The sequence below is a fragment of the Dasypus novemcinctus genome, chromosome 2, assembly GCF_030445035.2.
Source record: "Dasypus novemcinctus isolate mDasNov1 chromosome 2, mDasNov1.1.hap2, whole genome shotgun sequence".
Taxonomy (NCBI): Eukaryota; Metazoa; Chordata; class Mammalia; order Cingulata; family Dasypodidae; genus Dasypus; species Dasypus novemcinctus.
The window spans coordinates 71,834,780-71,861,201 of record NC_080674.1 but is presented as its reverse complement, the minus strand read 5'-3'; the positions used below and the strand labels follow the sequence as shown (position 1 = coordinate 71,861,201).

The following is a 26,422-nucleotide window of genomic DNA, read 5'->3' as shown; positions in this document are numbered from 1 at the left end:
TTTTAAGTGAACAATTCAGTGGCATTAATTGCATTTACAATGTGGTGCTACCAATCAACACCATATATTACCAAAACTTTTCATCGCCCAAACCAGACACTCTGCAACCATTAAGCAATACCTTCCCATTCCCCTTCCACCCACCCCCTGGGATTCTCTTATCTACTTTCTGTCTGTGAGTTTTTTTATTCCAGATATTTCATGTAAGTAGATTCAGACAATATTTGTCCTTTCGTATCTAGCATACTAGCATACTGTTTTCAAGATTCAAACATATTGTAGCATATATCAGAATTTCATTCCTTTTTATGACGTAATATATTCTACTTGTGCATAAAGCACATTTTATTTATCCATTCACCTGTTGATGGGCACTGGGTTGCTTCTATCTTTCAGCTATTGTGAATAATGCTGCTATGAACATTGGTGTACAAATATCTATTTTAGTCCCTGTTTGGACTTGGTAATTATATCTTAAGTTTTTTTTTTTTAGATTTATTTTTATTTATTTCTCTCCCCTTCCCTCCCCCCCAGTTGTCTGTTTTCTGTGTCCATTTGCTGCATGTTCTTTTTTGTCCACTTCTGTTGTTGTCAGCAACACAGGAATCTGTGTCTCTCTTTATTGCGTCATCTTTTGTCAACTCTCCGTGTGGGCAGCACCACTCCTGGGCAGGCTGCACTTTCTTTCGCACTGAGTGGCTCTCCTTACAGGGCGCACTCCTTGTGCGTGGGGCTACCCCACGCAGGGACACCCCTGCGTGGCAGGGCACTCCCCGCATGCATCAGCACTGCGCATGGGCCAGCTCCACACAGGTCAAGGAGGCCCGGAGTTTGAACCGTGGACCTCCCATGTAGTAGACAGACGCCCTAACCACTGGGCCAAGTCTGCTTCCCTCAAGCTGTTTTCATTTCAAATTCCCACCAGCAATGTCTGAGAGTTTCAATGTCTCCAAAACCTCGCCAACACTTGTCACTTCCTGTGTTTTTTTAAAGTAGAAGCCATCCTGGGGGTGTGGTGTCTCATTGTGGTTTTGATTTCCATTTCCCTAATGGCTAATGATGTTGAGCATCTCTTCATGTGCTTACTGGCAATTTGTAATTTTTAATTTTTAAGAAGCTTTAGATTACATAAATGTTACATAAAAAATATAAGGGATTCCCACATGCCCCACCCCCACCACCTCCCACATTTTCCCACATTAACATCTTTCATTAGTGTGTGTACTTTCTCTTTGGGGCTCTCACCCTGACCCTGGGCTGCAGCTGCCACACCCAGACTCAGGGATGGGTATAGCTCCCTGACCCCATCCCTTGGGCTCCCCTTTGCACTGCTCTTATTTATCATCTTTTAACACATAGGAGAGAAAAAGATCTGATTAATATACTGTTGCTGAGTAGAAATCAAATTTATTCCACTGCAAAGATAAACTAAAGCTATTTTTTGTTTGTTTATTTTGTACTTTTTAAGGTATATTCTTGTCAACTTTTGCACTTCCAGGGTTTAAACCCCACCTAAAAATCCAGGGTTGGAGGACTCACACTCCCAATTTCAAATTGCATTATAAAGCAATGATAATCAAACAGTGTGGTACTGGCACAAAGACAAATAAATCAGTGGAACAGAAGTGAAAGTCCAGAAATAGATCCACACATCTATGGCCATATCCACTGCAACGGATGTGTTCAAGTCCTAATCCCAGACATGTGGGTGTAAACCCATTTGTAAACAGCACCTCTGAAGATATTCTTCATTAAGGTGTGGCCAAACTAGATGGCTTAAATCCAGTATGGCTGAAGTCCTTGTAAGCAAAGGAAATTGGACAAGGAAGAAGAAACCAGAGAAGGAGACAGAGATAGATGGTCAGTGAGGAAGGCAAAGATTGCAACACCAGCAGAATTCAACATACTTCAGAGAAACGTTGGCCTCCCACTACCTTGATGTTAAACTTCTAGCCTACAAAACTGTGAACAATAATTTCCCATTGTTTAAGCCAACTAGTTTGTGGTATGTCACAGCAGCCCTGGCAAACCTGAGATAACTTTCAGAGTCAGGATTAAAGGTCACCCTGAGACATACATTGTTGGGAAAGTTGGAACAATGGGACTTGCCAAGTTTATTATTCAACATGCCACTGCATGTTCAATAGCACTACTGAGAGAAAAAAATCTAAGAGACCTTTTTATCTTGGCAAGGTGTGTGAAAGGCTAACACATTTATCTATAATAGGAACAATCCTATTTTCTCTGTTTAAAATTGATCAGATCAAGAAAATAAGATTTTTTTCCCAGCAACATTATGTAGGACTACATCTCCAGCAAGTCCATCCAGTCATTAATGGCATATACTATGTCCTTCTCAGTCCTGCTTAGCTCAATAGTACTAGAAAAGAAGTACAGCAGGGTTGTATTATAGCAAACATAAAGAACCAGGGGTCTCACCAATATTCTCAATTGATCTTTAGTTTTGTTTTTCTTGTTATTAACTTTCTATGATAGAAATTTCCTAACATATACAAAAGCAGAAAGACTACTATAATGAACCAGGTTAAAGTGGTTTTATCCATCCCCCCAACCACTCTCCCACTCCAAATTATTTTGAAGAAAATCCCAGACTTCATAGCACTTCATCTGTAAGTATTTCAATATCTTTAAAATATGGGAAGCGGATGTGGCTCAACTGATAGCGTGTCCGCCTACCATATAGGCGGTCCAGGGTTCAAACCCAGGGCCTCCTGACCCATGTGGAGCTGGCCCACCCTCAGTGCTGCCATGTGCAAGGAGTGCCATGCCACCCAGGGGTGTACCCTGCATAGGGGAGCCCCACGTGCAAGGAGTACACCCCACAAGGAGGGCCACCCCATGCTAAAAAAAAAACACAGCCTGCCCAGGAGTGGCGCCGCACACACGGAGAGCTGACGCAGCAAGATGACACAACAAAAAGAGACACAGATTTCTGGTGCCACCAAGAATGCAAGCAGACACAGAAGAACACACAGCAAATGGACACAAGAAAGCAGATGGGGGATGGGGAGAGAAATAAAATAAATCTTTAAAAAAATAAATAAAATATAATGACGTTTATCACATATACCTTTATCACAAATACCTTAATATGAAATATCCAAATAGTGAAGAAATTTTCCCAACTACAAGATATATTTGCTTTTTTTTTTTAAGATTTATTTTATTTTATTTATTTCTCTCCCCTTCCCCACCCCCATTGTCTGCTCTCTGTGCCCACTCGCTGTGTGTTCTTCTGTGTCCGTTTGTATTCTTGTCAGCGGCACCGGGAATCTGTGTCTCTTTTTGTTGCATCATCTTGCTGCATCAGCCCTCCATGTGTGCAGTGTCCTCCTGGGTGGGCTGCGTTTTTTTCATGCAGGGCGGCTCTCCTAGGGGGCACACTCCCTGTGCGTGGGGCACCCCCATGTGGGGCGTCCCTGTGTGGCACAGCAGTCCTTGTGCACAGCAGCTCTGCACATAGGCCAGCTTACCACACAGGTCAGAAGGCCCTGGGTATCGAACCCTGGACCCTCCCATATAGTAGGCAGATGCTCTATCAGTTCAGTCACATCTGCGTTCCCCAAGTATAATCTTAACAACATCACATATCCAACAGTACTGACAAGTTACAAGCACCTTTAGTGTGCAAAGCATTTACCTGAGCTCCAAGATAAATATTAATAAGCCGCTATATAGCTTCATCCTACCTTCATTTAAACTTTTCTTACTTCTGTATCTCATGCACCCATTACAACCTTTTAAAACCATTTCCAGTATCCTTTCTGTGAAACTGTGCCAGTAGCTGTCTTAATTCCTTCCACTCCTCTGGTTACAAAGAAGATCCCCCACTAAGGTTCCACCTGTAAAACATACACTGCACAGGCACACCACTGCAGTGGCATGAGCTGTGTGGAGTCGGTTTCTATTGCCTTCCAGCAGTCACTACCAAAGCTGATTGTCCTTGCTTGGAGAAGGGCGCCTTGCCATGAGGTTCTTGGGGCAGTGTCTCAAAGAGAGGTTTTGGACCACATTAGATAATTTGCAGTGCTAATGAGGACCTCGTCATGAGTTACAGGAAAATAACGTCCAACAAATTTTTTTTATCCCCCACCTTGTGACTTTTTGCATGCTGTCTGCTTTCTGTATCCATTCACTGCATGCTATTCTGTGGGGGTTTTTTTGCTTGTCTCCCTTTTGTTGCATCACCTTGCTGAGTCGGCTCTCTGTGGCACTTGCAGGCTGGGCAGCACTCCACGATGTGCGGGTGAGCTTGCCTTCACAAGGAGGCCCCGGGATGCAAACCCAGGGCCTCCCATATGGTAGATGGGAGCCCGACTGATTAAGCCACAGCCGCTTCCCGCAGTGAATTTTGATCCATCACACTTTTACCTTTTTGGCACAGGTGTGGGGTTCAGGAGCACAGGAACTTTGCATCACTATAGAAATATACACCAGGACAGAGACTGTGCCAGGTTGCTGGAATGTCCAAATCTGAGTAAAAGGTTATCTAGGGATAGGACTAGGAAAGCACTCATTTCTAACCTGAGTGGTATATGGCACAACGGTGCATGATCTTGCTCATTTTTCCATTTTTACAATTGTGTGTATGTGTCTAGATCTGGCCAGGCCTTCCCATGAGACATTTTTGCAAGAGCTTTGCATAAAATGGACATTAAATGACCATTTGATAAAAAAGAATATGCTTACTCATGTACCTGTTGCCCAAATTTGTGTGTATGTGTGTAAATGCATGCACACACACATATACACCCTTGGAAGTCTTATCAAGATGCATGGGTAAAGTAAATATTCTTTGTGCTTTTACATATGGGATATGCCAGAGCATATGGATTATGCCAGCAACAGGTGGAAGGCACACCTGGGTCTGTAGTAAAGAGCACTGCTATTGGGCACAGCTGCCAGGACTGTATGGACAAAAATTGTCCATATGCTCCCCTGGGAGTGTTCTCCTTTGGGGTTTGATACTTGGTTCACTAAGTACTCTATGGACTTGACAGCATCACCTCAGGGGTTCCTGATCCCTACTCTATATGTGCTGAGAAGAAGGATTAGCCCCAGAGAGTGACACCTCTGCTTCCTGCCTCTAACTAGACAGGCAGGTCCTGTCCTTCCTTCCCCATCTGGAGAAGTTTGGGCTGAGCAGAGATCCACAGGTCTTCCCCCTTCCCCTTCTTCCTCCTCTTGTTCTACCTGGAGGAAGCCTTGAGCCCTTTCAATTTATTCTTCAGGCTCTGCTTTGCATGTCACCGATAGAAGCTTGTGTCTTTGGGAAAGTCATTTAACTTCTTAGGGCCTCAGGTTCTTCATCTCCTATATGGACAGTGATCTTTCCGTTCAAGAGAAGCTTCCTCCAGGCACAGCTGCCCAGTGATCCACAAGGTGCTGCCCTGTCTGACACAGATCCAGTTTTGGGGGAGAGGTCAAGGTTTATTTTCTCTAGCCCCTGCCCCTCTCTCTAGGAGCCAGGTCTGGAGTGGGGTGCCAGGTGCATCAGCCAGTGGAGGGGGCAGTGGGTGTTGTACCGCCAAGCCCATGCTACCCAGAGCACACCGCCCCCCCACATTCAGTTTAATTTTATATCTTTATCTCATTAAGACTGACCTGACTTCTCCTCCACCTGCACTCCACCTCTTGGTCTCCTGCTGATTTTGCAATGACAGGCACCCAGCTTCAGAGCTGATGGAAAATAATTCACATACATACAGAGAAAACCAGTAAACCTCTATTAAAGAGAACCCAAACCCTGAAGTGCCATCACTGCAATCAACTATATTCTCCAATTTAGAATACCCTCAATCAAATTTAAAACTAATGGGAAGCGGGGAAGCGGATATGGCTCAAGCGAATGGGCTCCTGCCTACCACATGGGAGGTCCATGGTTCGATTCCCAATGCCTCCTAAAGAAACAAAAAAAGATGAAAAGACACAGCAAGTGCAAACAACAAGGGGGTGGGGAGAGATAAATAAAATTAAATAAAAATTTAAAAAAACACTAATGGGAAGCAGATGTGGCTAAGTGATTGGGCTCCCATCTACCACATGGGAGGTGCTGGTTCAGTTCCCAGCACCTCCTAAAGAAGACAGGGAGCTGGCGCAATGGGCAGGTGGGGCAAGCTGATGCAACAAGAGACACAAGAAAAAACATGATCACACACACACACACACACAAAAAGCAGTGAGCAGAGATTCCCGGTGTCTCCTAAAGAGGACGAGCAAGACAGCAAGCTGGCATGATGGGCAAGCACAGCAAGCTGAAGAAACAAGATGATACAACACGAGGCACAGGAGAAAAACACAATGAAAGACACAACAAAGCAGGGAAGGGAGGTGGATCAAGTGATTAGGCACCTCCCTCTCATTTCAGAGGTCCCAGGTTTGGTTCCTTGTGCCTCCTAAAGAAACAAGTAAAGATAAACAGACACAGCAAATGCAAACAATGAGGGGGTAGGGAAAATAAATAAAATAATCTTTAAAAAAAAATTAAAGCTAGTTAAGGGATCTTTACCCTAGCTAAGCCAGATTCCCAGTTTAGAAATAATGGGAACTGAAACTGCCTGCTGATAATTTCTGAATCATATAGTGAGGGGAAAATGAGAGCAGGTAGTATCATACTATGGGAGAGGAGGAAAATAGAGCAGAGAGAAAATGGAATGTAGCCATGCACCAGGAAATAGAGCCTATGTGTGCCAGCTCTCAATCCAGGGCATGGTTTTATCCTTTACTCACCACCCCCCCCCCTTTCTTAAGGCAGTTTTACTGAGTTATATTCATATATGATACAATTGATCCAAAGTGTAAAACCAATGGGTTTTAGCATAATCATTACATTGTGCCATCATCACCACAAAAAATTCTAGAACAATTTCATTACTACAAAAAAAAAAATTCCATACACCTTAGCAGTCAATACTCTGTCCTTCTACCCATTCCCAGTCCTATATAACCACTAATCTCACTACATTTCAATAAATTGATTTATATTACATTTTATATAAATGGAATCATACAATATGTAGTACTTTGTGGCTGGTTTCTTTCACTGAGCATAATTTTTTTTGGCCTGATAAGAACCTCTTGTAACATTAACATATATTTCTTCAGTTTCAAAGAAAAAGTCTTATATATACAATATGACCCACATTCATATTTCATATGAGGTTCTACAATGCAATACAGTATCATGTTACATTTGTTGTTCGTGCTTTGGGTGTGAGATCCAAGAAATCACCACCTACCACAAGGTCTTTAAGATGTTTTCCTACATTTTCTTCCAGCAGTTTTATGGTCCTCACTTTTATATTTTCTATTTTATGATCCATTTTGAGTTGATTCTTATATAGGGAGTGAGATAAGGATCCTCTTTCATTTATTTGGTTATGGATATCCAGTTCTCCCAGGATCAATGCAATGGGCTGGCGCGGCAAGATGCACAGCAAGAACGACTCAATGAACAGACAATGAGGAAACACAATGAGAGATTTAACAAGCAGAAGCAGAAATGCCTCTAGCCATTGGGTGCCTTCCTCCCACATGGGAGGTCCTGGGTTTGGTTCCCAGTGCCTCCTAAAAAGTAGACAAGCACACTATGAACAGACAAATAGAGCAGACAGTGAGTGCAAACAATGTGGGGGGGGGGGGGCGGGGCAGGGGGAGAGATAAATAAATAAAAATCTTTAAAAAATTGCTCTTGGGAAGAAAAAAAAAAAGTATAGGACAGGATACCAGGAGCAACAGGGGGGTGAGGAGGAATTGGGAGTTGATGCATAATGGGTACAGGGCTTCTGTTTGGGTTGATGGGAAAGTTCTAGTAATGGATGGTGGTGAGAGCAGCATAACATTGTGAATGTGAATAATTCCACGGAACTGTATGTTTGGGAGCAGTTGAGATAGGAAAGTTCATGTTGTATATATGTTTCCTCAATTAAAAAAAGAGAGCCTAAAGAACCAATAACAACTATACACGATACATGACGCTGGACTGAATATACTAATAGAGAAGAAAATGCCCAAAATGACATTAAGACACATATATATATAAAAATTGGTACAGAGAATGAAAGTTTTATGTCACTGTTAGTTTTTGAACTTGACAACTATACTTTAGGTGGTTGCATACATGAATGTCCTTGTTCTCAGGAAAAGTGCATGGAAGTATTAAGCATTCAAAGAAAATGTGTTCAACCTATTCTCAAAATATTTAGAAAATTATAGTTAAATAGACACGTAGATATGGATAGACAGAATGATACAGCAAATGTGGCAAAACGTTAAAAGATGGCAGATTGTGTATCTTGATGGGTGCTCATTTGGAGTTTTTTAAAAAATTATTATTGTTGCAACTGTCCCAGATATTTGAAATTATTTCAAAATAAAGCATTACACATTAAAAAAAAAAAAAAAGAAGAAGAAAAGAAGAATTGTACAAGGCAAAGAGTGAACCCAAATGCACACTATGGACTTCACCCAAAAATATAATTCCAATAATATTAGTTCATCAATTGTGTCACATACTGCACTAATGCAAAATGTTAATAAATAGGGAAGCTTTGGGACCTGTCATCTGTGGCAGTCTCCCTCCCTAGCCATGGAAGAGCATTTTCTTGTTTCCTGGCAAAGCTGTCACCATTTAAATGGTATCAGATTCTGACTTGAACAAGTAACATTCTTTACCATTAAAAACCTGTAGTGTTTTGAGTTACCAGGTGAGGTTTTCTAACTAATTTTCAAATGTTTCTAGGAAAACTGGACTAATGTTTCAGACCAGATAATGGAGAATATAACAAGATGTCAAGAAATCCACAATGATAAAGATGAAGCTTTAGTTGACATCTTGGCAGGGGACTGTCAAACTTGAATTTGTACTGTGTTGGGAATAATTTCTAGGAACTATATATAGGCCTAAATATTGATTGTTAAATAGTGCAAAATGAAATGGGTGCTTTGTTACAATTGGATAACATGCTTGATTCATCTGGGTGATCATTTAGGGATGATTAATAAGGTGGAAAAGTAAAAAATGAACAGACTTGTTTATTCTTGGCATGGTGGAAAGGTGTAACTTTACTTACAAAAGTGTGTGTTGAACACTTAAGAGTTAAAACAAAATTTGCTACAATGAAGGCATTATTTCATGAACCATGTGTTCCAGTTAGGATTCAGCAAAAGTTCAGGCCATCCATTTTCAAAAGTTATCTTGGAACAACCATGCCCATTCCTTTACATATTGTTAAGGTTTGTTTTCTGAAATGGTGATTATCCTTAACAAGTTTGCTGACCCCTGGTTTATGTGTTACTTGAACCTGTGCTGGAACTTACTGAAGGCAACCTCAATAAAGAATGCATTTTCTCGTTAAAAAATAAATAAATAGGAAAGCTTTCTGTGTGGAATATCAGTGTTACAGGGGAACTCTGTACTTTTCACATAAATTTTCTTTAAACCTGCAAATGCTCTAAAATATAGCTTATTAAAGCATTTTTTAAAAATAGTAGATCCTGCTAAGCTTCCAAAGTGAATTAATATATAGCTTTTATGGTTAGGCTTATCATTTGTAAAATGAGGAAAGCTAGTATTTTACTACTTGACTTGCTTACTGTGATGGTTAGGCTATTGTGCCAACTCCACCAGGTAATTGTGCTCAGTTATTTGGTCAACCAAGCACTGGACTAACTGTAATACAAGGGCATTTATGGACTTTAGTCACCTTGACTTTACTGCAGTGGTAAGTCATAGATAGCTGGTTATAATTACATCAATCAGGGAGATTGCCATCAGCAATGAGTGACACTTAGCCCAGTCAACTGAATCCCTTAAAAGGGGAAGTGATTCCAGCATTGAGAGAGAATTTCCCAGCTCGTCTTTAGACAGCCAACATCTCCCAGAAATCATCAAGAATCTTCACTGGACTTTCATCGGAGCTCCTGGTTACAGCCTGCCTATGGAACCTGGACTTGTGCATCCCCACGGCTGCATGAGAGACTGATAAATCTCTTACTATTGACAGATATCCTTTGTTGATTCTGTTTCCCTAGAGAACTCTGACTAATACACTTACCTAGAAAGGTTATGTTATATTCAAATGATATTAAAGATGTGTATATGCTTTGCAAGAAATGAAGCAACATACAAATGCAGTATGACAGAGGAACAAAACACACACTGGAACCTCAAGTAATTGAAACTGTTTAACACTTAAGGCCTCAATTTATTTACTCCCAAAGAAGAGTAATGATTATAGTTGTTTCTTATCATAGTGCCTTGGTACTTTCCAATTTCTTGGTATTTTGTTGTTACTACACCAACTTTTTGTTTCTCATTTAAATCATGTACAAGTTTCCTGTAATCTTGCAGGTGCTCATTGTTTATATTTTTGTTTGATTCCAATGACAGTCTATGGTCACCCTCTTTGATGTAGGACATTTTCCTATTATAAGCTGCATCATGGTAATTTCCTATTGTAGGGTACTAAACTCTTGAAATTACATCTCTTCAAGATGAACTAAAATCTCAAATCTTAAGGAATGAATGCAAAAGTTTATAAAGAAAAAGGTAACTTTACATAACCACGGTTTTTTTAATTCTTTATAAATACAACATGAAATTGATAAGCTATAAAGGCAAATATGTGCAAAATTAGATTCCATCAAAATTATGGACTTCCTTTGCCTTTTTTGAAAGCCCCTTGATATAATAAATTACAACTTGGTTAAAAAAATAAAAGGTCAAACATGAAAGGTATAGTTTAATAGAATGTGTTTCATGAACTCTTTCTAATCAGTAAGAATAAACTGAAAACTCAAAAAAAAAAAGGCAATCCATGAGGGTGTCCTTTCACCTACTCATTCTTCCTCCTGCTTTGTACCTGGAACTCAGACATAATGGTTAGAGCTTAAGGAGTTATTTTGAATGATGAGATAGACTGTATTACTTGCTCAAAAAGTCTTCCTTCCCTCTCATCCTTGCCAAAGCTCATTGTGAGAATGTACTTCCCTACTCCACAGGCTTTGAATCTGCCCATTTTACTTGCATTGCCCAGGGGAATGCTGAGCAAAAGTGAGTGTGCCAATTCCAAGGACAGGCTTCAAGAAGCACCATGTGTTTCCCTACTCTCTTCTTGTGCCCGTGTTCTCCACCATGAGGAGTATCCCCCAACAGCAAAGCAGACAAGCCTCAATCTGATGCATTGCCTGGGATAGAGCTACAGCAGCCAATCCACTGACTCATGAGCAAAAAAATGAAGATTTTTTCTTTTGCACTTTGAGACCTTGGGATTTTCTGGCTACAAAACTTTACTGAAGGGGAAGTACATATGGCTCAAGTGATTGGGCTCCCATCTACCATATGGAAGGTCCAGGGTTCGATTCCTGGGGCCTCCTGGTGAGGGCAAGCTGGCCCACACAGCGTGCTGGCCCTCATGGAGAGCTGGTATAGCAAGATGACATGACAAAAAGAGACACAGAGGAAAGCCAATGAGACACAGCAAACAAGGGAGCTGAGGTGGCGCAAGAGATTGAGTACATCTCTTTCACTCCAGGAGTTCCCAGAATCGGTTCCCACAGCATCCTAAAACGAAAACAAACAAATGGACAGAGAAAGCAGACAGGGAGTGCAAAAACAATGGGGGGAGGGTGTATATAAATAAATAATTTTTTTAAATTATTGAAGCAAAAGCTGGCTAGTGCAGGTCATGAAGTGACTTGGAGAAGAAAAGAAAAAGCAAAAGATAATATTTCTATATTCTATAGTTATTATATTACAGACACTCTTCTAGGAAGTCATTAATTGCCCCCTATAACTCTATGAGCTAGGAACAATTAATACCATTGTACAGCTGAGGCAAATGAGGCAGGGAGGCTAAGAAAGTAGTCCAAGGTCACTTAGTTAGCAAGTAGTAGAACCAGGATTCAAACCCAGGCTCTCCAGTTCCAGCACCTTGTTCTCATATAGATATGCTACACTGCCTCTTAGGCCCGCTATTCAAGCCACTGTAACATTTTAGCATATTTCCCTAGTTTGTTTCCTATGGAAATAGGATGTTAGTTTTTAGCATACACAAATACCAGGCCAGACTTTTCCTCCATACCACAGCTACTCCCCTGTTCTAATCACTGGTACACAGACCAGACCAAAGCAAAATACATTTTATATAGAGTAAGAAGCTATTCTGAGTCCCGCAATCCTTAAACCCTAACTCACCGCCTACATCAAAAGCATCAGGCCCTGGGCCTGAACTGAGCCTAGTCAAGACTCTGGGTCAGCCCATCAATTTACATCATGTAAGAGCCAGCACGGGGTAGAACCCACCTACAGCGGAGTCCTCTGTTAACCCACCTCAGCTCATTTGGATGAGCCTCATTAGTTAATTTAGTGGCAAAAGGACAGACGTGTGGAAGCCAGACAGATCTGAATCCAAATCTTAATTTCCTCATTTCCTGGTACTATGGTCTTAAGCAAATTCTGACCCCTCAGTGCCTCCGTTTTGTCACCTGCAAAATAGAGTACCTAATCTTATAGGATGCTTGTGAGACTGAGAAACCACAGAGCCCGGGGCGTGTAGATCATAATGAATGTGAGCTGACCCATTAACACCTTCCAGCTCAGTCCTTTCGACCTCAGAACCTACTAAAGTCAGGCTGGGTAAGAAGCGGTTCAAATAGTTAAGAACATGGACTGAATAATTAAGAGCCAGACTGCCTTGCTTCAAATTTAGGTTCTGTTACCTAATGGTGTTATCTCAGAGAAATTCTTGACCTCTCCATACCTGTTTCCCCATCTGTGAAACAGAGATACCACAGTACCTACCACACAGGATTGTTGTGATGATTAAATGAGTTCATTAATATGGTCTTTAGAAAAATGACTGGTACACTATAGAATTCTTTTATTACTATTACTTATTATTGTTGCTATCTCTAATCAGGAAACACTGCCAGATTGGCTCATCCAATTTTGAGGCTAGATTACACAGTCATCTGTAGTTCGGCAAGCCTGCTGTAGATATTACTGCTGTTCATAAATATCCTCTTCCACAGCCATCTCCCCATTAAGGCTGAGCTCAGACACATGACTCACTTTGGCAAATGGAATGTGAGCACCCATGAAGGTCATCGCATCCCAGCCTTAAATGCAATTTGGGTTCAGCCTTTTCCTCCTTTGCCCTCTGCTATGAGAAGGGCCTGTACAATCTGGGCTTCTCCTTCAGCCTTAGTCCAGGAATGAGAAGACACTTGGAATAGACCTGAATCCAAACCTGCAGTGTGTAATAGTCATAATTGACCACAGCTACTGCTGGATAACACAAGCAAGAAATAATTATTTGTTGTGGTGAGCCACTGAGATCTTCAAATTGTTAAAACACATAGTCCAGCAAAAGGTGACTATTACAAAATCCATCACCGAAAACCATCTCTCTCAGGTATCAAACCCATTTCTGGGTCCTGGAAGCCTCATATTAATGGCATCAGTCTCCACTTAGATTCCCTGCCCAAAATTCAAAACCCCAAACTCATCCATGACTCTCCCTTACCTCCTCCCCTTCCTCAGTCATTAACTGTATAGTTGTCTTTGCTCCTCTGGTATCCATCCTCTTTCCCCTATACACAACAATAATTCTGGCTCCCAGTATCTCCTGACTCAACTCTTCCAACTGACACCAAAATCTAGTCTCTTCTCCACACCTTTCCATCCACCACACTGATGATCCCACCATATCCATAAAATCATGCCCCTTCTCTATTTAAATATCTTGGACTACCTGCAAAATGAAATTTAAATGTGGCTTCTGCATGCAAGGCCTTCTTCCATCTGGCACCATCATAAAACCCATCTGCAGACACAACTCTAGCCATAACCTACAAGTCCTCCCACCCAAAATACACTTCATAATTCAGTACCCATGTTCTTCTAACTCCCTGAGTTTGCATAGTATCTTCTGTCCTACACCCTGAACCTGGCCAACTCCTACTCAACCATCAAGGCCCAAATCACACCACTCAACAATCCCAGTTGAACCCAGCTTTTGGGTTATTCCAGCCCAATGACCAGACCTGTGATGACTCTATTCCCCAGTCATTCCAGCAGTTGTCTTCCCAACTGAGGCCCCTGACATCATGCAGCAAAAACAAGCAGCTCTGCGACCCTTATCTGAATCTGGTGCACAGAATCTACAAGCATAATAAAATGTTTTATACCACTTAAAAAAAAAATCCAACTCACTCATGACTTCCAATTCTTAGGTTTCTGTGACTATCTTTTCAAGCTTTAGACACTACTCATCACCCTGCACTAGTTACCTACTTTCACACTCATCTCATTCACAAAATTATGAGCTACATTCCTACACAGCCAAACCAGGTACCTAAAATAATGCCTAGACCACAGTAACCACTTAATGTTTCAGAATTAAATTTTCACTCTTGACTCCAAGAAATCCAAAACTCGTGGAAGCCCCTCACTGAACATTATTTCTGAGTCAGCATACTGATTTTCTTTCAATCTCTGTGTTTCCCAAAGGCAACAGTTCTTTAAAATGTCTTCTCTGAAAGTTATTTGCACAGTTTAAACAGTATCTGAATAAGCTTAGCAACCACGGGACAGATTGAAATTTTCCAGCTCTATTTTAGAAGCTGTGAGTTATTTCTTTAACCTTGTGATATCCTCTGAATTCCAAGACAGGCCATTTAAAGGTATGTAGGATGAGTATTTTCTATTAACCTGATCAATTATTTAAACCCTGGGCTGCGCCAGGCCAGCGGTTCCCAAAGCTGCTTGCTCCCAAGTCTCCGGAGAACGTCGTTAACAATGCAGATACCAGATGCCTCGCAGAGACCCAGAAGGCCCAGGGTGGGTTTCAGCCGTCTGCATAGTCCATTAGCCTCCCAAGGTGACAAAGCTCAAGCCAGGTTTTGAGAACCACTGACTTCAAAGATACAAAGTGCAGTGCCTGTTCTAAAAGTGAACTAAAACTTATTTGATTAGAAAGTACCTTCTTTTTCTAACTTCACAACATCCTAGTGCGTCCCAGAACTACGACTGGGCTGCAGAAAAAAGAAGAGCAGCTGTTAAAGTGGACCCACCCCCCCACCCCCCCCCCCCCGCGTCTGGGCCGGCACTGGCGCATAGTAAGGTGCACAATCACAGAGAAGGGGCGCCCACCCAGCCTACCTGGTAGATGGCGGAGCTGGAGTCCAGCTGGGTGCCAAGCGTGGCCACCGAGTCCCCATGATAGGAACGCAAACCCGGGGCAGTGACGCGGGCGCGCCGCCGCAGGACTAACCTCAGAACGGCGGACATCACGGTGGGCACAGGGGAAGGGTGGTGAGCGAGAGAGAGGCACTCACCGACCCGGGGCGGTGCTTTCCCCGCCCGTTCTCCCTTCTCAGGCACCCGTGCCCCACTCTTGCCCCAGCGATCCCTACTAGCCCCGCTGCCTGCTCTCGGCTTCCCCAGTGAGGCCCAGCACGTGGCCCAGCCTGCCACTCGCGATTGGTCGGTGCCACACGCCACGCCCCCTATCCCAGCCAATAAGAGAAGAGGCGCAGCCCCGCCAGGCCCCGTCGTCTCGCGAGCCCAGGCAGGCGCTGCTGAGGTCTAGACCACCCCGGGCGGGCGGGACCCCGGGCGCCTGCCAGCGGCCAGAGCGGCCAGACGTGTTGCTGTGTTTTGTTGGAATTCAACTCAGTTCATCTTCTATGTCCTGTTTTCTTCTTCTTCTGTTAATAGGAGGGGACTTGAGAGAGTTTAGCCTTATATAAGGACTGGAAACCGAGCACTCTTTGGAGGAAATACATATATTTTTTTAATCCGTTCAACAAATATTTATTCTGCATCTATGTCAGGCGCTCTTTAGGGATTCAGTGAAAAACAGACAGGTGCCTTTTTTAATAAAGGAGGGGAGGTCATAGACAGCAAATAATTAAAAAGTTAAATTCTGATAAGGGCGCTAAAGAATAGTGAATATATATATGCATGAAGGGGGAGGAGTTATAAGTAACAGAAAAAAAAAGATTTGTGTTTGCACCTGCCATTTTGACATCCTGACAGATTCATTGGATTCTGCTGAATTTCCAGTGGTTGAGACAAAAGAGCAAATTCCCTGTCCCAGGCTATGAACTCCTTCAGGATGGGGACTTATTCCTCTTTATATCTGTAACTCTTAGCAGAGTATTGAATCACTGCTTACAAGAATGAATGAATGAATCCTTTTAAACTTTTCCTGGTAGGTATGCACATTCCTACATATCTTAAAAGAACCATTGTGATAGGGGACAGTCCAAGCCAGTCCTGCCGGCTTTCCCTGTAACCCACAGATACAATACATCCTATGCTCAGGACCCAGTGTGTCAGCCTGGCGAGGTAAAACCCAGTCCCCAAATAGATAAGAGTATATTCCCTCCCCTATCATCCAGAGCATGTATAAATATTCACTGGAGACAGTCTGATCCTGGTGGCCATGTTTTATGACATCCAACTCACATCCTGGTGGTATATCCCTGGAAGTGAGGGAGCAGGGTTCCCTACACACACAAACACCAAATGGGGTGCAGTAAGTAGAGAGTATCTCCCTGCAAATTGAGACCCGCTAGCTTTGGGGAACCAAAGCCCACAACTGAAGCTGACCTTGCTCTATCTCTTCTCAGTGTTAGTAAAACGTTGTTCCGTCCAGTGCTGTGTGAGTCGTGCTTCTGTTGATGCCTCCAACACCTTTATTGGAGTGGGTTGACGTCTTTAGGTGTCTCTCCTTCTGAATGACAACCATTGTTTCTTCTCAAGATAGATCTACCAGTTGAGTAGAAATGGAAAAGAGGACTATAGCACTGTCTGCTTACATTTGTGGAACATGGAAACCCTAGGAATGAGAGCCTGATAAAAGATTCAGTGAATGTACTGCTGTGATTTGTGGAATGTGGCCTCACAGGCCAGAGAACCTTGTACATCTAGGTTACAAACTACTGTTGTTCCTTGTTGCTCTCCTTTCCTTCACTAAAAAACTTCTTCAAGAAGGCAAGAGGGCTTAGAGGTGAAAAATTCAGACTCTGACATTAAATTCTTTGATCAGGAATCCTGGCTCTGCTAACTGAGCAAGTTCTTTTACCTCTTTTTTCCTCAGTTTCCTCATCTGTAAAATGGGTATTGTGAAATTGGAATGATAAATGATTTTACTAACCATCCTGATTTGCTTGAGCTTCTACTTTATCCAGGGAATTATAAGAAATGGAGGTTAACTGAAGCAGGCTGACTTACCAATAATCCTTTGCGGTACTGATAAAACCCACTTCCCAGCCTGGTAGGAAGAACTGTAACAAACAATTCAAGCTGACAGCAGCAAGTTCTGCAGATCTTCACCAGATAGTCACAACCTTACATCAATATCCTGCCTGCTAATTAACGAATTTGGCCTCAAGGACACCCTGCTCCAACTGGAGTTCCATGGTACACGGAATTCAAGAAATGCACATACCAAATGTAAATCATGTCTCCTTTATCCCTTCCTATTCCCCCCATACCTTCTCTTTGTCTCAAGCAGCCATATAGGCTGCTTCCCCAACTCAAAATTTTGAACAGAAACCTCTTTTGGTACTGCTCCTGCATTAATGCAACTTTAGAATCAATAAACTTATTCTGCATCCCCTTTTAAGTCTGTTTTATTTTCCCAGCACAGGAGTACCTACATCATAGATTTCTTGAGAAATTTTAATGACTTAATAGACGCAAAATGATTGACACATGGTAAGTGCTCAGCAAATTTTAGTTTCTATTGTCTCTCTAGAATGTAAACTCCATAAGTATGGAAACCTAGCCTTTCCAATTCAGGGTATGACATACAGCCCATATTCTAAAAAGATTGATAAATGAATGAATGAAGGTGCTTTCATTACTTCCACAGCCTCACCACCCAATTCTTATATTTAATTACACAAGTAATATTTACACACCCTTTCATATACAATTCAAGCAATTCAGAGAAAATAAAAATCTTAACTAGAACCGGCCAATACCTTTTCTCTAAATATGGAAAAAATAAATAAATAAATAAAATCCCAGAACCAAGTTCTTTTCACTGGATGAACTGGCCCTCCAAGCAAAAGTTCCTTTTCCTCCTCCCTAAGCAAGAATTCTGAACAACCCTCTACTACTCTTTTCTTTAGATCAAGTTTTACTCTCCAACTCCTTCTCCCTTTTTACCCTACCCGAATCTTACCAGTCTCCCCAGATCTCCAAGATCAGACCAGTTCTGCAAGCATAAATCTGAACATTTTGTCTTCTACTTAGGACAGGAGCTTCTAAGAGTCTATTTTTCTTGGCAGGGTTTGGGGGTGCTATGAGGATGTCCCTCAGGCACCAAATGTACAGATCAGCACTTTATGATGTCACCTACCACAAAAGCAAAGAAAACAACAGGAACTAGAACATTCACCAACAAGATGGTTCTTTTTAAGAAATAAATATTGCCATTCCTTCTGTGGTCCCATAAATGGGTCAACTATGCATCACAACACATGGCTACAAAATGTATTTCAACCCATTTGCATGTATATTACAATTAGCAGTTACATTTTCCAAACTTTCCAAATGCATGTAGGGCACAAACACTGTTTGACTAGTCATAAGAATGTCAGATGAACAGGAGTATCCATGATTTCATTTTAGGATATTGTACTAGAAATATTGAGCTACAGGTGTAGCTCAGTGGTTGAGCACCTGCTCCCCATGTATGAGGTCCTACATTCAATCCCCAGTACCACCTGAAAAAAAAAAAGAAAAGAAAAGAAAGAAAGAAATATTGGCAACTAGGAGCAAACTTCCTGTGTTTCTGAAACTGTTCCACCTCAATTGCATTTATGTCTCTGTACAAAAACCTCTGGTAAGGATGTTACAACAAAGTAAACATAGAGGAGACAGGGATTATATCCAGCACTGGTGAATCTCCCCTATCGCATAAATGCATAAAGTATGGCAATAATAACCACAATGGCAGGTTTTTAGGTGGAAATGACCATATACAAGGGATGAGATTGGTCTAGCCTGTTTCAGTAATTTCAAATATTAACCTTTGGCTATTCTATAATATACTGGAAGTAAAAGACATCTATATAATGATTTTTTATTTTTTTTTAAAGATTTATTTTTTATTTATTTCTCTCCCCTTCCCTCCCTCCCCCCCCCCCAGTTGTCTGCTCCATGTGTCCATTCGCTGTGTGTTCTTCTGTGACCGCTTCTATCCTTATTAGTGGCACTGGGAATCTGTTTTCTTTGTTGCGTCATCTTGTTGTGTCAGCTCTCCATGTGTGTGGCGCCATTCTTGGGCAGGCTGCACTTTCTTTCACGCTGGGCAGCTCTCCTTATGGGGCACACTCCTTGCGCGTGGGGCACCCCTACACGGGGACACCCCTGTGTGGCAGGGCACTCCTTTAGCACATCAGCACTGCGCATGGGCCAGCTCCACACGGGTCAAGGAGGCCCAGGGTTTCAACCGCGGACCTCCCATGTGGTAGGTGAATGCCCTATCCATTGGGTCAAGTCCGCTTCCTTATATAATGATTTAGTAATCGTAATTTTTGTTAATTTTTAACCTTTACAATTATATAATTATTTTCACGGTTGTAGCGCTAAATAAAGGGATTGTGCACTTCTTCTCTGTTAGCTTGAATAAAAGACCTTAAATGTATGCATAAAAATTAAAATGCTCTACACAAAATGCCTTCATTCAAATATTTGTTGCGCACTTACTACCTGTTACTCTATCAGTTGCTTGGAAGGCAAAGAAAAGGGTGAGGATATAAAAAGGATGATCAAGGAAGAGAAAGAATGAGTCTACACCCTGGGAGTAACTTAGTTCCTGATTCAGAAACTTCTAAGAGAATAATACAAAGAACCACATGTCAGACACTAAGTGCAATTGGGGGTGGGAATGGGTGATGGGACAGAAGGTGCAAGAAGGGCAGGGAACAAGAAGGAAGAGGAAGAGAAGAGAGATAACTGAGCAAAGCTTTACAGAAACATTTTAGTATGAGCTGAGCGGTGAAGCAGGGCCAGGTTTAGTATAAATGGAGAAGAGCTGGAGCATTTGGGACAGGAGCATGGGCTAAGCTGCTAAAGTCTAATTAACAATGAGCATGCCTCCTGTGGTCCAGAAATTAAAGTCCCAGTGACTCTTTAATGTATCAAGGTGAAAGGAAGGAGTGTCTTTGACATTTAAATTGGTTTTCTCCAAATACCTTTTGGATTACTCAAAATACTTGAAAAAACATCTGAACTCAGGGAAGATACAATTAATAGGATATAATTCAGTATTTTCTTAACATACCACACGTTTCTTATTTCTGGTACTTTTATTACTAGAAGCTCATTGGAATTAAATATTGTTCCTAGAACAGAGAAGTAGAAAAATGCAAAAGCTCAAGTGATACTAAAGCCACCTAAAACCTGTTAATGACTCTCCATCCTGCTATTCAGATTATGCTCAGAGGAAAAAAGTACACCTTTGCTCTGTGCTGCTTTTTTTTAAAGAATATTTTATACCCTAAAATAAGAGAACGAATCAAAACCTTAACACACAGGACCATCTCTTTGGCCGCTTCTCCAGTAGTCTTTCCCCTCACTTGTCCTCAGCTCCACCCACTCATCCTGGGGGCCGCCACCTTCCTGGTGCTTTTCCTTCCTCTATGTCTGGTTCCTTCTCCCTAAGGTGCCTTCCCACCACCATCCATGCCCATCCCATCTTTTCCACCTGGTGAACTCGTCCGCATCGTTTAGGACTCGGCTCCGCGTACTCCGTCTCCAGAACGCCTCCTGGCACCACCTCCGTGCTTTCTCGGAGCCTGTGTAGCCATTCTATTGTGGCTTAGCTCACACTGTGTTGTTAGGGTTTATTTAGTCTCCCCCACTTGGGACCTTGTCATAGTCATCTGTTAGGTCCTACCCCCAGCCAAGGAGCTGGTATATACTGTAATAGGTACTAAACTTGCTGAATTATTAAATGAGAATTAGGTGGTCGGGAGGCCAGGTGGGAAGCCAGGATGTTGGGGTAGGCACATATGTACACCTTGCCTGCCCAAGGAGAGTCAGACCAGGGCAGGCTCTACTACGCCATTGGAAGCTCCTCTTGAGGAGGGCAGGATGTGGAGGGGCTCCAGCCCCCACAGAGGGGAGAGGAGAGGGCTCTGGCCAGGCTTTGGAGGCAAAAATCAGACCTCTTAGGCTGCCTTTGCTTCAAGATCCCAGCTTATCTCTGCATGAGGATGAGGAGCTTTTGAATTTAGATTGCTGCCTTTCGTTAACTTTTTAAAAACACACTTTGGGGAAGCAGATGTGGCTCAAGCAGTTGGACTCCCGTTTATCATATGGGAGGTCCAGGGTTCAATGCCCAGGGCCTCCTGGTGAAGGCTAGCTGGCCCGTGTGGCAAGCTGGCCTGCGCAGAGTACTGACCCGTGCAGGAGTGCTGCCCTGTGTAGGAGTTCAGCCCCGCAAAGGAGTGCTAGCCCATGCAGAGAGGTGGTGGGGCGGGATGGCGCAACAAAAAGAGACACAGAGAGGAGGTAATAAGGGATACGGCAGATCAGGGAACTGAGGTGGCACAGGGGAGTGATTGCCTCTCTCCCACTCTGGAGGGTCCCAGGATCAGTTCCTGGAGCCACCTGATAAAAAACAGGTGGATGCAGAGGAGAGTGCAGCAAGTGGATGCAGATATCAGACAACAGGTGTGTGGGGGGGTAGAAATAAATAAAATAAATCTTTTTTAAAAAAGCACACTTTGTTGTCATTCCTTACCTTATTGGTATTCATTTTGTATTATTTCAGAATTCATTTTATTAGTTTTATCTTTCTCATTTTTAGTTCTTAGGTCTTAACTGTTTTAATCAATCTTGGTTATTTTTGGCCTGCTTTAACTTCCCTTATGATTTTGTGCTATTTGTTCATATACTTGTTTGCTCATTTTTCCTTAACTTTTATTTTTAATTATTTTCATCTAATTTTTTTCCTCATAATGTATCTATTTTATTTTATTTCATTATATTTAATCTTTCCTTTTCTGGATGCTTAAACTATTTTGTCACACCATAATTTTTCTTATTGTCATTATTTAGGAACTTAAAATGAAGTTTTACCCAAGAATGAGAAAATGAGGAAAATAGAAATGCTCTTGTGAGTCCATGAAAGGCACAACGAGGTAGGGTTGGTTTGGGAGAGGGGTGGGTCAGCCAAGGAATCCTAGAAAGCAGTGAAGCACAGGTGCAAATATTAATGATGCCCATGAAACTGCTCAAGGCAAAAAGTATGTTGGAGGGGCATGACATTACAATTTAGATGTACAATTATAATATACTTTTAAAATTTTACCTACAAAGAATCTGGACTTCCTGATAATCCCTTCCCAACTGGACAATAAGAAAAAAATAACTTTATTTAATCCAATAAGATTTAATACTTCAATGCAATAATTAAAATAGCCTTTCTAGGTAATTACAGTGTTTAGAAAAATAATTTCTTATTTTCTCTTATTACTAATCTTATTACTAATTACTAACCATCTCCTACTTCTCTGAGATGGTGCTGCAGTGTAGGAGCAGGGGAAATAATAGATTGTCATGGTTGTGGAATGAAGGGATACTTGGACCACCAAGTATCTCCCAGTTCTCTCTCATCCTGGTTGTAGACAAGCTGGTCCAACACTCCCTGGGAAATGGCTGGCCCAGTCCCTTCCCTAAACTCTGTGCTGGCATCTTCTGTAGACGTCAGTGTCTGATAATCTCAATATCTCTCTTCTTTCGGGCAGGGCCTTCAGCCACATCCTCTAACCTCAGACCTCCCATTGATGTCTGCTAAGACAATGCGTTGAATCTCAAATCCCAGGTGTTGCCATTACTATCAAAACTTAGGGTTTAAAACAATGTATTTTTTGTTTTTTAAAGATTTATTCTATTTATTTCTCTCCCCTTCCCCCCTGTTATGTGCTCTTGTGTCCATTCGCTGAGTGTTCTTCAGCATCTGTTTAAACTATCAGGCAACACCAGGAAAATGCATCTTTTTCTTTTTGCATCATCTTGCTGCGTCAGCTCTCCATGTGTGTGGTGACACTCCTGGGCTGGCTGTGCTTGTTTCGCCTGGGGCAGCTCTCCTTGCTGGGCGCACTCCTTGTGCGTGAGAAACCCCTATGCGGGGGCGCCTCTACATGGCACCGCACTCCTTGCACGAGGCAGCACTGCACATGGGCCAGCTCACCACACGGGTTGGGAGGTCCTGGGGATCGAACCCTAGATCCTCCATATGGTAGACAGATGCTCTATCAGTTGAGCCACATCCGCTTCCCAAAACAATGTATTTTTAATGCTAATGTATTTTTTTCCCTTTACCTTTTTTTCACACCTCTTTTTGTGTGTGTCTTTTTTTAAAGATAAATAGATCACATAAAACGTTACGTTAAAAAACATAAGATGGAAGCGGATGTGGCTCAACTGATAGAGCATCCGCCTACCACATGGGAGGTCCAGGGTTCAAACCCAGGTCCTCCTGACCCATGCTGTGCCACATAGAGGAGTCCCCTGCATAGTGGTGCTCCATGCACAAGAAGTGTACCCTGTAAGGAGAGCTGCCCCAGGCGAAAAAAGCACAACATGCCCAGGAGTGGCGCCGCACACACAGAGAGCTGATGCAACAAAACGAGACACAGATTCCCAGTGCCACCAAGAATGCAAGCAAACACAGAAGAACACACAGCAAATGGACACAGAAAGCAAACAACTGGGGGAAGGGCAGGGAAGGGGACAGAAATAAATTTTTAAAAATTAAAAGTAAAATTAAAGAAATAAAAAAGCATAAGAGGTTCTCATATACCCCACTCCCCATTCCCCCACACCCCCACTCCTCTCACATCAACATCCCCTTTCATCAGTAAGTCACATTCATTGCATTTGGTGAGTACACCCCGGAACACTGCCACACTGCATGGGCCGTAGTTTACATTGTAGTTCACACTCTCCCCTAATCCATCCAGTGGGATATGTCAGGATAAACAATGTACTGCATCTGTCCGTGCAATATCATTCAGAACAACTCCAAGTCCTAAAAATGCCCCATATCACACCTCTTCCTCCCTCTCCCTGCCCTCAGCAACTCCCCTGGCCACCATCTCCACATCAATGATGCAGTTTCTTCCATTGGTAGAGTCACAACAGTTCTATAATAGAATACCAGCTAGTCCACTCCAATCCAAATTATATTCCTCCGTCCTGTGGACCCTGGGATGGCTATGTCCACTCCACCTCTAAATCAAGAGGGGGCTTAGATCCCACATGGCTGAAGGATGCAATTCTCCTGCTTGCAGTTGTTGACACTCTCATTTCCCTGGTGTGGTGGTTGACCATCCTTCCCTCCCTGTCAGCTGGCCTGGGTATGTCCAACGAACTGGAGAGTAGGGGTTGCAACTCTGCTAAGGCTCAGGACCCAGCTGGCACATGGACAGTTCAGAGATTCAAGTCTTCTGAGAATACACCAACCCCAGTGCCAATCACAGTTTCAGTAAGAGTGACAGAAGAGCCATGTGTAGAGAAGTCACATCAGAGTCCAACTCCATCACAGTCAGGAGCACAAATTCCAAAGTAGGGCTACTGGCAAGGCAATGAGCTCCAGAGCCATCTATCATGACCATAGAACTTGTGTATCTCCGTAGTCCTCAGGAGCACCAGTACCTGGGGTTGTATCTACTTTGACTGGCTCTGGGATTAATGTATTTTTAATGCTTATATTTTGTGGGTTGGAAATTTGATCAGGGTCTAGCTGAAAGAGCTCCACAATGTTCAGAGCCATAGCTAGTAAGATTTCACAGCTCAGACTGACTTGATTCTTGGGGCTAGACTCATCTGGAGGTGTCTCCATTCACATGCCTGGGTTGTGAATGATGCTGGCTATGGACTGGGACCTTAGCGAGGGCTATCAACCAGAACCTATGTGGACTGGGATTCCTTACGATGTAGTGGCCTCAAGCTTTGAACGTACATAATACTACTGAGGATTCCTTGTAAATGTCACATTGCTTCTTTCTTGTTGCTTTCAGAAGTCTCTATATTTTGTACCCAGCAGTTTGATTATATTTATGTGCAGGTGTGCTTCTATTTAGGTGTATCCTCTTCAGAGTTTGTTGACCTTCTTGGATGTATGTATTCATGTCTTTCATTATTTTGGAAAGTTTTAGTTATTATTTGCTCTAATATTCTTTCCTTACTCTTTTTCTTCTCCTTCTGGGACTCCCACAGTGCTTATAGTGATATGCTTAATGGTTTCCCACAGATCTTCCAGGTTCTATTCACTTCTCTTCTTTCTTTTTTCTTTATTTTCCCCAGGATGAATAATTTTATTTGTCCTACCTTTAAGTTCACTGATTCTTTCTTTGCAAGCTCAAATCTGCTACTGAACCCCTCTAGGGAAGGTTTTATTTCTTTTACTGTGGTCTTCAACTCTGTTTGGTTCCCTTTCATGATTTCTATCTCTTGAATGATGTTCTCTTTTTAGTCATCTATTGGTTTCCTGATTTCCTTAGTTTTTAAAAAAGATTTATTTATTTATCCCCCCCTCATTGTCTGCTCTCTGTGTCCATTCACTATGTGTTCTTCTGTGTCTACTTGTATTCTCATTAGGCAGCTCCAGAAACTGATCCTAGGACCTTCCAGAGTGGGAGAGAGGCAATTACTCTTTTGTGCCACCTCAGCTCCCTGTTCTGCTATGTCTTCTTAGTTTCTTTCCTCTGTGTCTCTTGTTGCATCATTTTGCTGCACCAACTCTCCACGTCAGCTGGCACTCCTGTGTAGGGCAACATTCCCACGTGGGGCAGTATCCTGTGTGGGGCAGCATTCCCATGCAGGGCAGCATTTCCACATGGGTTGGCATACCGCATGGGCCAGCTTGCCATGTGGGCCAGCTTGCCCTCACCAGGAGGCCCTGGGTATCAAACCCTGGACCTCCTGTATGGTAGACAGGAGCCTGATTGCTTGAGCCACATCCATTTCTCATCCTTTAGTTTTTTGTCCATGTATTCCTTTTGCTCTTTGAAAATATTTAGGACCATTTTTTAAAAAGTCTTTGACTGGTATGTCTAAGCTCTGGTCTTCCTCATTGATTTTTTCTAATTCTTTATCCTGTCTCTTTTCATGAGTCATAAATTTCTGTTCTTTTTATGTTTTGTGATTTTTTTTAAAGATTTATTTATTTTATTTATTTCTCTCCCCTTTCCCCCCACCCAGTTGCTCTCTGTATCCATTCGCTGTTTGTTCTTCTGTGACCGCTTTCATCCTTATCAGCGGCACTGGGCATCTGTGTTTCTTTTTGTTGTGTCATCTTGTTGTGTCAGCTCTCAATGTGTACGGCACCATTCTTGGGCAGGCTGCACTTTCTTTCATGCTGGGCGG

At 42.4% G+C, this 26,422-nt stretch overlaps 1 protein-coding gene and 1 non-coding gene across 4 annotated transcripts in view; one reads left to right on the top strand and one right to left on the bottom strand.

The window, feature by feature from the left end:
- The window catches only part of MCCC2 (methylcrotonyl-CoA carboxylase subunit 2), a 96,833-nt gene extending 81,318 nt beyond the window's left edge, over positions 1 to 15,515 (bottom strand). For 2 of the 3 annotated variants that reach the window (XM_058309965.2, XM_004465628.4), the window contains exon 1: positions 15,185 to 15,515. In XM_058309965.2, the coding sequence (XP_058165948.1) occupies positions 15,185 to 15,313 (129 nt within the window). In that variant the 5' untranslated portion in view covers positions 15,314 to 15,515. The remainder of the gene's footprint in view (positions 1 to 15,184) is intronic. The other variant, XM_023590892.3, reaches the window with a different exon arrangement.
- LOC111765871 (small nucleolar RNA SNORA24) lies at positions 8,559 to 8,689 on the top strand. Its single transcript, XR_002798092.2, has one exon. It is a non-coding gene; the product is annotated as a small nucleolar RNA SNORA24 (small nucleolar RNA).
- Positions 15,516 to 26,422: the final 10,907 nt, after the last annotated feature.